At 50.5% G+C, this 13,134-nt stretch overlaps 1 protein-coding gene across 6 annotated transcripts in view; it reads right to left on the bottom strand.

The window, feature by feature from the left end:
- The window catches only part of FLNC (filamin C), a 130,327-nt gene that overhangs the window by 10,333 nt on the left and 106,860 nt on the right, over window positions 1-13,134 (bottom strand). For 4 of the 6 annotated variants that reach the window (XM_060279264.2, XM_035128538.3, XM_088676511.1 and 1 more), the window contains 6 exons: window positions 10,636-10,797; window positions 9,213-9,416; window positions 6,807-6,959; window positions 5,353-5,475; window positions 3,301-3,546; window positions 1,263-1,532 (listed from right to left, as the gene is read on the bottom strand). In XM_060279264.2, the coding sequence (XP_060135247.2) occupies window positions 1,263-1,532; window positions 3,301-3,546; window positions 5,353-5,475; window positions 6,807-6,959; window positions 9,213-9,416; window positions 10,636-10,797 (1,158 nt within the window). The remainder of the gene's footprint in view (window positions 1-1,262; window positions 1,533-3,300; window positions 3,547-5,352; window positions 5,476-6,806; window positions 6,960-9,212; window positions 9,417-10,635; window positions 10,798-13,134) is intronic. The other 2 variants (XM_060279265.2, XM_060279266.2) reach the window with 1 other exon arrangement.

The raw sequence follows: 13,134 nt of genomic DNA, 5'->3' as shown, positions 1-13,134 counted from the left end.
CTTGTCTTTCTTTCTGCTGCCATGCTGATCTCCTGCAGCCATTTTGTTGTCTTAATGTGATTTTGCTGTCTGCTGGCTCTCAGCCAGCAGCACGTGAGTCCAGTCTCCACATGAGATGAACTCCCAGTTTCTTTGTTTAACCACCAAGTAAAGCCTGCCTTTCAGGGATCCAATCGTGAACTGAAATGTGAGCAAACTTTTTTACTTTACTCAGAAAGACTCCCGTGACTTTATTCTTTTAAGAGGGATCAAAAGGGGACACCAAGGTTCAAACGAATCTGCAAACTAGCTTCCAGCTATATTGAGGGGAACCTGCTCCGCTACATCACTCACTAGCGTGAGTGAAGAAAGGACAAGACTTAATTCGATATATCCTTTCCTACAATCCTTAACATTCCCACAGGGTCCCTTCCAACTCTACAACCCTGGGACCCTTGAGGAAAGAGGGCAGGGGGCCTACTTTTTCGGAGTCAAACCGGGTCAGGCATGTTAAGAGAGTCGCTGTTCCCCAGATCCCATCCTGGTCCCCCAGGAGGGTCTTCCGCAGTGGAGGCTGGCCCATTGGGGTGCATGGTCTACTACAACATTATGCAACATGAGAGCATCGGAGGACCTTCCTGGATCATGCCAAAGAGGACCGATCTAGGACAGCACTCTGGCGCACCAATCCCAAAGGCGCATGCTTGTGCCCACTCTGGAGCTTAAGCCTCAGCATCCATTCCAGGGTCACTTGCCGCCTTCTGATCTCCTGCATGTGGGTCTCACCCAGCCCTCCTTCCTGTGTCCCCTAGCTGCGTAACCTAGCAATTCTAAAATATAGACGCGCTTTTACCCTCGCAAGTATTGCCCTCGGCTCTACTTGAGGGACGATTCCAACAGATTCCACACAAAAAACGCTTCTGTCCCTGTGGAGACGGCAGTCCCGAATCGGTGGCGCATGCCCTTCTGGCTTGCACTCTTTATAAAGACTTGAGGAATGTGTTTGTCACCCCTCTTTTATTGTCCATTCCGGGTCGCCCAACCATTGCCCCAGTGTCCTTTCTCTGGGCAGATCAAGATGAGCAAAGGCTGCAAGGTTTTTAGCCGGGGCATTCAGAATATAAGATCCACTATTTGACCATTGATTCAAAACCCTAAAGTGTGATTTATATCATTGACTTTATATTTCTGTTCTTTGTGTATCCCATTGTTGTTTTGTGGCTATGGCTGATGGCTGACACAAAGAAAGATTCATTCATTGAGGCTATCATGTGCTCTCTTACCTGGGACGCCGGCCACGCCTCTTTCCAGGCCGGTGCCTCCTGCTCGCACCTTATGGGAGCCTCCTTCCCCCAGAGGCCCCACGGTGAACTGGAAGGGGCTCCCGGGGACGTGCTGCCCTCGGTACTTGACGTTGACGGTGTGGGGGCCCATCTCCTGCGGCACGAAGCGCACCGAGTAGGCGCTGTCGTCCCCCTCGATGATCTCCGCCTCCGCCATCTTCCCCGACGGGCTGGTCACCTGAGCAGTCATGGCCTGCAAGCCCGCCTCACCTGGACCGCGAGGAAGAAGACAGGGGAAGAGTCCATCAGAAGGCTGTCAGCCAATCAAAAGCCTGCAAAAAGGCCCGGCCAATCCCGAGCAGCCTCACACGCATGCAGCCTCACCAATCAGAGCAGCCCGAGCACCCGCCCCCCCAGGATGCTCCTGTTTCCGATTGCTCAAAACAGAAGGAACGTGTTTCTAGTCCTCATGACTGCAGTTTGGAGATGCAGTAGGGGGATAAAACAGGTGCTTATACAGTGTCCAGTACTGGCATAATTTTTGGGGGGGGGGAATATTAGGGTGTATAAATATCATTGTGGGGAAAGGACTAATAATTTCGGAAGGTAGCATCCTCTTAAACTATATAGCGAATATATGGGGCCTGGCAATTAGTCAATTTAAATGGATTTTCCGTGTCCTCACATCTGCAAAAAGACTGACAGTGAAACACTGGAAGGAGAAAGATGGCTTCCCTTCGATAAATTGATAAATGACATAACAACTCTGGCAACCCATCAACGGATCACTTTCAGGTGAAGACTATGCAGGGACAAATTTAATATTTAGAATGTGTTTGTCGAAACCATAGTAATACGTGGATTAACACATCCTTGACGGAAACAATAAGTTTATCCATCTAAATATATACTATATAGCTTTGTAGCCTTATCTGGTTGTTTTGTGATAGCTGTTTTCCTCTGCTTTTAAAAATGTTTTTTTATGTATTCTCTTCATTTCCCCCCTTTCTTTTCCTTTCTTACTTACTTTACTATACTAATCTCAATAAAATAATCTATATGGGGGGGGGGAATGATTGCAAGTTTGGAAACAAATAAGATGCATCCACCGAAAGCTTTAAAATTAGAGGAGATTCTGGTCCTGGCCACCCTTTCCCTTGACCCCTTGTGTGAATATTCAGAGTCATGCAAAAGATCAGGTGTTGGGGCTGGGATAAAACACGCAAATATACTGTGACCATGCATAAACAAGCTTGGTGCATTTTTAAAATTCGTTCGGAGCACTGAATCGACACACGCACAAACACGCAGGGAGAGGATATCAAGAGCTTCAGAGCGGTGAGTAGCAAAAAAAGGAAAATTCTCCTGCAACGTCTAGAAGGGGCTGCCTCTCCAAGCCGCCAAGGTGCAGACACCTGGCTTGGACATGGACTTCCCTGTCGCACTCTTTCAACTCGGTTGAAATTCTTCATGGCATAGGAGCCGACTCCTAGGGGCCAAGTCCCTTTACCCCATGGGCGCGGCCAAGGAGGGGCAGGGGGGGACAACTCCTCAAAAATGATTGGAAAGCATTAAAAATACTCAATTCAGAAGCCTGGCCCCCGTAATGTCCTCTTTTTTGTGGGGGGGGGATTTTTGCCTATGATCTCCCCATAGCTGTCAAGTTCTCCCTTTTTTAAAGGGAAATTCCCTTATGCTGAACAGGCTTCCTCGCGAGAAAAGGGAAAACTATGGACAACTATGGATCTCCCCCCGAAGCTGAACAACTTTCTGGGGCCCCGAAACAAAAATCCTGGCTCTCAGGGTTGTTGTGGGGATTAAGTGAGGAGGGGAGGGGACCATGCATAGCCCCCCCTTGAGCTCCTCCATCCAAAAATTGGGGTGCACATGCAATAAGTGTAGAGTGAACCTTCAAAATGTCTGCCTGCTCGCAGGCGCATCTCTGCCCGACTCCTAGCCCCCGCCGTGCAAAAAACCGCACACGAGAGGCCCATGCAACCCCGCACGGCACACTGCGGCCCCACGGGGGCCCACGCACCCTCCTGGGTCGTCCGGGCGATGCTTCCAAAAGAGCCGAGGCTCTCGCGCCCCAGGAAGTCTCCGAAGACGTTGTGGAAGGGGTCCCCGCCCACCTGGGTGGACTCCTCCACCCGCACCTCTCGCTTGGTCTCGCCGCCCCGCGTCTTGCTGATCTCCGTCCGCTCGGTGCGCGTGTAAGTGTGGCTGCTGCGCGTGAAGGTGCGCGTCAGCCGCTCCTGGGCTGAGACCATCTGGAACCAGTTCCCTGTGCGGGCGGCGGCAGCGATGGAGGAAGGAGAAGCGGGGGTAAGACAGGGAGGAGAGAGGAGGGTTAGAAAGAGGGTCCTCCGAGGTGGTCCTTGCACCAGAAGTGTCGGACGTGATCCATGAGAGACAGTCAAGTACAACATTCCTTGAAATGCTAGAGAAGACATGCGGTGGGATGTTTGGTCCAGCCAGTCGTAACTTCCTGTTCCTCCTGGCTGGAGCATCCTTGCTTTGCATGTGACTAGAGGTGGGTGGGCGTGACCTTACCTGTCTAGGTAACAAAAGGACGAGTCACGCAGCACACCTCTCTCTTTTGACTTCCTTCTTTGTTTGACCAGCTTCTAGCTAGGACTGCTCTGCTAGCTCTCAGCTAGCGGAAGCACTGGGATTATTCCCCCATATGGGGTAGATCCACATGGACATATTTGTAACTAAGTCTGCCTTCTGGGATCCAACTGTGAACTGATGTGAGTAAACTTCTTTTATCATCTTTGTATAAGATTGTGGCGTCTTTATTCTTTTTAAGAGGGATTCAAAGGAATTTACCAGGAACGTGCAATTCAATCTGAGACAGATTGAACTGTATAATAGTGAGAGGCTCACACGAGCCTGCAACCAGCTATCTACTGTGAGGGGGAATGCAACTCTGCTACATAAAGGAACTTGCTAGCGCAAGTTGGGAAGGATATTAATAAACAGGACATCCTCTCCTGCCACCCTGAACATTCCCACAAGAAGAAGCCCCCTCTCCCTGGGGCAAAGGATCCGCCGCCTCTAACTGCAAAAGCCTTTGCACATTGGTTCTGAAAAGGCAAGTGGCTAGTCCTCATTGCCACAGGTGCTGCTACCGACTTTGATCTGGGCGGGCTTTTTTCTGTCACCAGGGGCTAAGCAAATGCAAGTTTTTGAAAAGGCAAGTGAGGAAGTGAATCATTTCTGAAGATGATTCCAACAACTCTCTCTGCCTTTTGGGAAACCCCAGGAACTCTTATCTATCCTGCAGCAATAGCAATACTTAGAATGTAGGACAGAGAACCAAGGATGGGCTAGGTGGCTCTGGGGGCCCCGTGGCAGGAACAGGTGGCCGTCTGCCAAAACCAGAACATGAAGCCACAAAGCCATGCAAGTTGGCAGTCACTGCCTCCTGCGGCAGGTTAACTAAGCATAGTTGTTTTTTTCGTAAATTTATTTATTTGGGTTATTCAAATTCTACAGTAACATATCAACATACAATATCGAAACAAGATTCCACAGAATCTCCTGGACTTCCCTCCTCCTCTTTGTGGGTCCTATTCTTAGTCCTTTCCTCCTGCATCTTTTATAATAACCCAAATCTTTTGCATCTCCTTTGTGTCCAAAATCCAACGTTAAACTACAAGTGATATTCCGATCACGCTAACGACTTTACCTGTCTACAATGATTTTTAAGATGAGATTTAAAAAATTCCCCCATTCCTTATTAAGATTTTGGTCTTCTCGGTTTCTGGTCATTTTTGCCATTTCGGCAAAATGCCGAAACTACGCATGGTTTTAACTAGGCTCTTTGGATGGTTACGACCTCTAGGGTTACTAAAGAGGGAGAAAAGGGTTTTCTTCTTCAAAATTCTGGAATCCCAGATTTGTGCAACGGGTGTTGTTTTGGCTCCAGTCTGGACCACACTGGTGACAGAGCAGAAAGGAGGAAGGGGGTGGGAAGGGGGGGGTGGAAACAAAGTCCTCTGGTGGTAATAATGCTCCGTAGCCTGTTCAGGTCCTGGGCCCTCAGCTGCCCCCTACCCCCCGTTCCCCAAGATGTGCCCCTTACCTGGGATTTTGAGGTTCAGGTCACACGTGCTGCCAATGGTGGCGATGGATGGTGCCTGGCGCCGGCGGGTGATGCTCTCCTTCATGCGCCCCTCGCCCGACATCTTCACGGTGAAAGGGCTTCCTGGAAAGGCAGCGATAGCATAGCTGTTACCCCGGGATCCCGGTGGCATCCCAAGCTACATCCAAAAGGCAGCTGGGTTTCGGCTCTGGGGTGAAATTTCACAAAATTGATATACCGCTTTGTTTGTTTTTCTGGGGCCAGGGGGAACCTCAAAGCGGTTTACAAAAAGGTAAGGCAATTAAAACCTTACAGCAACGCTTTAAAGCGTCCAAAAAGGAGAAATCCTGCAAACGAGGTTGAAATCCTCGCCAACTTTCTCTGAGCGCCTCAACTAGGATGTTTCTCGCAGGCGCCGAAAGGAATACCAATTGGCAGGGAGTTCCAAAGGGCCAGGGCTGCCATGCTGGACAATCGAGTTCTTACGAATGTGGAATGTGTATGTGGCGGCACAGGCAGGAGTGCCAGCCTTGGGCAAGTGTGGGGAAAGGCGATCTGGTAGGTAAAGACTAGACGATAAAGAAAGAAACATTTGCTTGCTTTGGTGTGGAAAGAGAGGCCGCCAAGGGGCTCCCCCTCTTCCCCCTCCCTTTGACTTCTGATTCACCCCCAAGAACGTCAGAGGAGCCCGGCTGGATCAGACCAACGGCTCATCTAAGGTGATATCCTGTTCCCGCAGCGACCAAATACAGTGGTACCTCGGGTTACAGACGCTTCTGGTTACAGACTCCACTAACCCAGAAATAGTACCTCGGGTTAAGAACTTTGCTTCAGGATGAGAACAGAAATCGTGCGGCGGCGGTGGCGGCAGCAGGAGGCCCCATTAGCTAAAGTGGTGCTTCAGGTTAAGAACAGTTTCCGGTTCAGAACGGACCTCCGGAATGAATTAAGTTCTTAACCCGAGGTACCACTGTACCTCTAAGAACCTAGGAATCTGGATAGACTGCCTCTGAACCTGGAGGTTCCACAAGAACATCCGAAGAGCTTTCTGCGTCAGGCCAACGGTCCATTCAGCCCAGCACCCTGTTCTCACAGTGGCCAACCAGACGCCACTGGATCCGAACACCAGAGCCCTCTCCGTACTCCTGCAAGGTCCATCAACTGCCGTTCAGTTGGTGGACATTGCCTCCAACTGTGGAGGCAGAACTTAGCCATCCTAGCTAGGAGCCATTGACCGCCCTCTCCTCCTCCGGGAATTTGCCTAACCCTCTTTTCCCAAGTGACCTGCAGCCGCCTCCCCTCCGTTGCGAGAGGCTGGGGCAGGTCACGCTTTGCAAGTGTCGCTGGTGGGGCGGGGAAGCAGAGAAGGCCGGGAAGCTGAGGACTAGAACCTTGAAGTCTGCACACAGAGGACACACAGAGGACACGCCGGCGGCCGGAGGGGAGGCACAGACCTGGCACGTGCTTGTCGGCAAACTTGATGTTGATGATGTAGTTCCCGGGCTCCGTGGGGCAGTAAGTGACTTTGCAGGTCCCGTCCTCCATATCCTCGCAGTTGATGTCCACTTTGCTGGGGCCCTCGATAGACAGGCCGAGGCCGCCATAACCTGGAGGGGAAGGAAGCAGACAGCGTCAGAGGCGTCTCCTTCGCTCCGGGAGAGCTGAATCGTTTAAACTGGGGGAATGTTCAGCGAGGCAGGAGAGGATATATTGTTTATTAATATCCTCCCTAACAAGTTGGGAGCTGGGTATGTTTAGCCTGGAGAAGAGAAGGTTAAGGGGTGATATGATAGCCATGTTCAAATATATAAAAAGATGTCATACGGAGGAGGGAGAAAGATTGTTTTCTGCTGCTCCAGAGAAGCGGACACGGAGCAATTAGGAAGAACTTCCTGACAGTAAGAGCTGTTCGGCAGTGGAATTTGCTACCAAGGAGTGTGGTGGAGTCTCCTTCTCTGGAGGTCTTTAAGCAGAGGCTTGACAGCCATATGTCAAGAATGCTTTGATGGTGTTTCCTGCTTGGCAGGGGGTTGGACTGGATGGCCCTTGTGGTCTCTTCCAACTCTATGATTCTATGATTCTAAGTTCCTTTACTTAGCAGAGTTTCACATTCCCCTTTTAAACGCACAGCGGGTAGTTGGTTGCAGGCTTGTGTAAGCCTCTCACTATAAGGTTCCTGGTGAGTTCCCTTATATCCCTCTTAAAAGAATAAACACGCCACAATCAATTATATAAATTGGGTCCCTGAAGGCAGACTTAGTTACAAAGTATATACATGTGGATCTATCCCATATGGAGATAATCCCAGTGTCCTCTGTTGGCTGAGAGCCAACAGAGCAATTCTAGCTAAAAAGCTGCTCCAACGATGGAAGAAGTCAAAGAGAGGGGTGCTGCTGCGTGCCTTGCCCTTTTGTTACCTGGGCAGGTAAGGTCACGCCCACCTCTAGTCACATGCAAAGGAAGTACCGTATTTTTCCATCTATAAGACGCCCCCATGTATAAGACGACCCCTATTTGGGGGGACTCCGATTTAAGAAAATGGGGGGAGATGGCCTCTGTGTAGAAGACACCCCCAAATTTTGGACATTATTTGTTAAGGGGGGGAAACCTAGTCTTATACACGGAAAAATATGGTATGTCCCAACCAGGAGGAAACAGGAAGCTTTCGACTGGCTGGACCAAACATTCCCCCGCATGTCCACTCTAGGAAAACAAGGAAAGTTGTACTTGACTGCTACTTATGTATCGCATCCCACATAAAACAGTGATTCTTTTTTTGAACTGGGCTGGTCTCTATGCTGAGCCCGCCTAAAGTCCTGAATTCCCTCCCAATCTTCCTGCCTTCAATATTGAAGCAATTTCCTCCAAAGGAGCGACCTCCCTCCCAGGGGCTTCTCCACCCGACCTTTCCCCAGGCCACGCCCCCTCCCCGCAGGCCACACCCCTCTCTCCCACCCGCCTCAAGTGGCTTTGCCTGGCTGGAAGATGCTCTTCAGATCTGACCATGCTTGTCTGGATGGTGCCCATGGGTGGGGGGCAGGGGGGGGGTAGGAACCAGCCTCTCATATGAAAGTCGTATTTGTTGCTCCTCCCCCTTTCACTTTTGGCCCCCGGAAGCTTGACGCGGCCCTCGGGTGGGAAGAAAGGTTCCCTAATGAGGATGGGCTCCCGGGGTCATTCCGAAGAAGGTGCGCCGAGGGAAGAACGCGGAGGACGAACTACAAAAAGCTAAAATCGTGTGTGATTGAGTCAAGATTCTGGGAATTGGTGACTCTTGAGGTTCCCTCCAGCTGTACGATGCCATGATTTCTATCCCAAGACAAACAGGCGTGGGGTTTTGGGGTTATGGGCGCATCTCCATGCCCCCTTCTCCCCACACCTGCGGTGCGCGTGTCCACGATGAATTCGGACCCCTTTCCCGAGACTTTAACCTTGCTGGCAAAATCCTCCCCCTTTCCATGTAACCTTAAGCTACAGTATTTCAACCCAAGTGTAACTTCTGTACATAAACCTGAAGTTGTTCCCTGTTAACAACTTTGGACAACAGATCCGCAGGGATCTCGTTACCTGGCATGTAGGACACCTGAATACAGTCCTTTCCGGATATTCTCCCTTGCACGATGTAACTTGATCTGCAAGTACTTGGTTCTTTGCTCGCAACTCTCTGATGCTTGCAAAGCCAAACATGACCTGTTGTCTTGATACACCTGTATAGGATATGTCACCTTGACTCTGACATCCTGAAACAGTTGCACCAGCCACTCACAATCCGTAAGTGAAAACGACAGGGTATTGAGTTCAGCCTCACAAGAACTTAGGCTCACAGACAGCGGAATGGAATATCCCAACACTCCCCTCACCTGCGGTGCGCGTGTCCACGATGAATTCGGACACCTCGAAGGTGCGCCCTTCCACCAGCCCCTTTCCTGAGACTTTAACCTTGCTGGCATCTCCGATCTCCGACTGTCCCACCATGATCTTGAAGGGGCTGTTGGTGACGTGCTTGCCGCTCTTCTTCACGCTGACCACGTGCTCCCCGACCTCTTTGGGGGTGAAGGAGATGCCTGGGGGGGGAGGGAAGAGTCAGTGCAAGGGGGAAAGGGAGCAGCAGTAGCAAAGCCCCCCCAGACGCTGGGGCTCCCCATCCAAGCTCCAAAGCAATTTGGTGCAGCAATAGCGCCACCGACTGACAAGCAAAGGAACTTCTCCCCCCAATAGATTTTATGAAAGTTTGAAAGAAGAAACAAAGGTTAATATCCAATAACTTTTTTATAGCAAACCTAATCTAGTTTTTAAATTTTTATTTATGCCTTTTCTTATCAGATTAGCGAAAGTAACTGTAAGATGGCAACATAAGGTTAAAAAAACCACCAATCTAATTAAGAACACAAAACAATAGGAAGGCAAAATGAAGAAAGTGGGGGAGAGAAAGAAAAAAGAGAAGGAAGGAAGGAAGGAAGGAAGGAAGGAAGGAAGGAAGGAAAAAAGGGAGTGGAAGAGGACTTCGGATTCTTCCTCTGTCAACTATATATAGAAAATTATTCAAAACATCCACTCCAAAATAACACCCAACAATCCCACTTTCTGTAAATTTCTTCAATCCTCAAACTCGCATAGAGAAAGGAAGAGGCAAGCCAGAATGAGAGAAGACGTTACGTTTATGTCTGAAGTAGCCACAGTGCAGTTACTGCAAAAAGGCAGAGTGGCATAGTGGTTAGAGTGCTGGACTAGGACCTGGGAGAAATCAGGGTTCGAATCCCCGCTTGGCCCTGAAGCTCACTGAGTGACCTTGGCCCACTCACACTGAGAGCCAGTGTGGTGTAGTGGTTAAGAGCGGTAGACTTGTAATCTAGGGAACCGGGTTCGTGTCTCCGCTCCTCCACATGCAGCTGCTGGGTGACCTTGGGCTAGTCACACTTCTTTGAAGTCTCTCAGCCCCACTCACCTCACAGGGTGTCTGTTGTGGGGGAGGAGGGGAAAGGAGATTGTTAGCCGCTTTGAGACTCCTTCGGGTAGTGATAAGCGGGATATCAAATCCAAACTCTTCTTCTTCTTCTTGGCCCAGTCTCTCCGTCTCTCTCAGCCTAACCTACCTCGCAGGGTTGTCGTCATGGGGGTAAAATGGAGGAGCAGCAGAACTGTGGCTCCCCCCCCCCTCGAGAAAGGTGGGGTTGAAATGTAAGACATCAATAGAGCACAGCTTTGCAAGTTTTCACAGGTTTCCATCTGGCGGTGAGCAAAATTTGCAACAAAAAAGAGGGAGAAAACTCTCCGCAAACTCACCGATGTGCCGGTTCGGCAGGCGCTTGAGCAAGCAGGGCTCCTCGTTGCCGGACGGCGCCCGGATGCTGGCCGTGAGCAGGCTCAGGTCACTCTCGGTGATCTTCAGAGAGACGTCGGTGGAGGTTCCCACATTCAGCTGGGAGGTGCGCATGGAGTCGTCACCTGGGAAGGGGAAGTCCGTGAGCGAGACCGAGCACAACGTGAGGAACGCAAGAAGGAATACAGTGGTCCCTCCGGTTGCGCACAGGATCTGTTCCGGAGCTCCAGTCGGGTTCCAAGGAATTCGCAACCGGAGGTGCCTGTTCTGCGCATGCGTGCAGTGCGGTAGAGTGCTCCTGCGCATGCACGTGCGGTGAAACCAGGAAAAATACTTCCAGACTTGCGGTGTGCGTAACCCGAAGGATATCCAATGTATTCTGATTCCTCTCCCTCGGTAGAACAGGGGCCTCATTTCGTGACCTCGCCTTGCCCAACCGTTAACATTTACATCACAATATACAGGTGTGTATATACAATATACGCAGGTGGCGATGTGGTTAAACCACAGAGCCTAGGGCTTGCTGATCAGAAGGTCGGCGGTTCGAATCCCTGTGACGGGGTTGCTTGGTCCCAGCTCCTGCCAACCTAGCAGTTCGAAAGCACGTCAAAGTACAAGTAGATAAATAGGAACCGCTAGAGCGGGAAGGTAAACGGCATTTCCATGTGCTGCTCTGGTTCACCAGAAGTGGCTTTGTCATGCTGGCCACATGACCTGGAAGTTATACGCCGGCTCCCTCGGCCAATAATGCGAGATGAGTGTGCAACCCCAGAGTCGGTCACGACTGGACCTAATGGTCCGGGGGGGGGGGGTTTACCTTTTATACAGCTTTAGTCTCTACCTTCTGTCCATAGGTTACCTATTTTGGCTGTATTTCATGACTGCATGTGTTCAACAGGCATCTAACATTGGGTTTGGGCTACGTACATTGTTTTTTTTTTTAATAGTAAAGGACCCCTGGATGGTTAAGTCCAGTCAAAGGCAACTCTGGGGTTGTGGCGCTCATCTCACTTTCAGGCCGAGGGAGCCGGCATTTGTCCACAGACAGCTTTCCAGGTCATGTGGCCAGCAAGACTAAACCGCTTCTGGCGCAACGGGACTCCGTGGCGGAAACCAGAGCGCATGGAATCGCTGTTTACCTTCCCGCCGCAGCAGTATCTAGTAATCTATTTGCACTGGTGTACTTTCGAACTGCTAGGTTGGCATGAGCTGGGACAGAGCAATGGGAGCTCACTCCGCCGCAGGGATTCGAACCGCCAACCTTCTGATAGGCAAGACCATTTATGAATACAGTGGTACCTCGGGTTACAAACACTTCAAGGTTACAAACTCCGCTAACCTGGAAGTAGTACCTCAGGTTACAAACTTTGCCCCAGGATAAGAACAGAAATCGCCGCGGTGGCGGCGCGGTGGCAGCGGGAGGCCCCGTTAGCGAAAGCGCACCTCAGGTTAAGAACAGTTTGGGGTTAAGAACGGACCTACGGAACAAATTAAGTTCGTAACCCGAGGTACCACTGTACTGTAATCAAATGCCTTTTGATACTACTGAATTTTGCAGAGTTTTATATTAAAATATTTTGTAAATATATATATATATATTAATAATATATTAAATACATTTTTAAAAAGAAGAGCATGAGAAGAGCCTGCAGGATCAGGCCAATGGCCCAGCTAGTCCAGCCTCTTGTGAACACCTCTCCCCTCCTGCGGTTTCCAGCAAATCGTGGTTCAGAAGCAATGCGGCCTCTGACTGTGGAGGCACAGCTGAGCCACTGCAGCTAGGAGCCCTCAGTAGCCCTCTACTTCTACCTGAATTTGTCCCCTCCTCTTTTAAAGCCCTCCAGGTTGGTGGCTGTGGCCACCTCCTGTGGGAGGGAGTTCCACAGGCTGACTGTGTGCCGCAGGAAGAAGTGCGTTTAGAAAACTCTGGCTTTTAGAAAAGATGGGCTTTTAGAACATTTAAGGCACTTCCAGACTGCCTTAATTGGGGGGGGGGGGCTTTAGCAAATCGGAGCGAAGGCTCATGAAATAGCCCTCCGGATGAAGACTCAACAGAACAAGGACTCTTTGCCTGCTCACAGCTTCTGGCTGACTGTGTGCCTCCATACCCCACAAACTCCATACCCATAGGAGCATGATGCTCCGTGGCTTCTCGGCTTGCCAGCACTTCTTTTTTTAAAACGCTATTGATCGGAAGCCAGCGAGCAGGATCTGAGCCCGAGAGCACCCCTCTCCCCTCCTGCGGTTGCCAGCGGATTGGATGCAGGCAGAAGGTGGGATTTTGAGAGGCAGTTGGTAGGTTGGGCTAGAGGTTGGGAGATAGGGAGGGAAATGAGACGGAGTTGGTTCTGGGTAGAAACATCCCCTCTGAGGAATATGCCACAAGCTAGAGAAAGGAGTTTCTGAGCTTAGGGTGAAGGACAGAGCCTCTCTGCTGCCCGGGGCGGCAACCCGCTCCGCCG

The sequence above is a fragment of the Zootoca vivipara genome, chromosome 9, assembly GCF_965207765.1.
Source record: "Zootoca vivipara chromosome 9, rZooViv2.hap1.1, whole genome shotgun sequence".
Taxonomy (NCBI): domain Eukaryota; kingdom Metazoa; phylum Chordata; class Lepidosauria; order Squamata; family Lacertidae; genus Zootoca; species Zootoca vivipara.
Note: the sequence above shows the minus strand (reverse complement) of the source record. Positions and strands in the feature narration are given on the sequence as shown.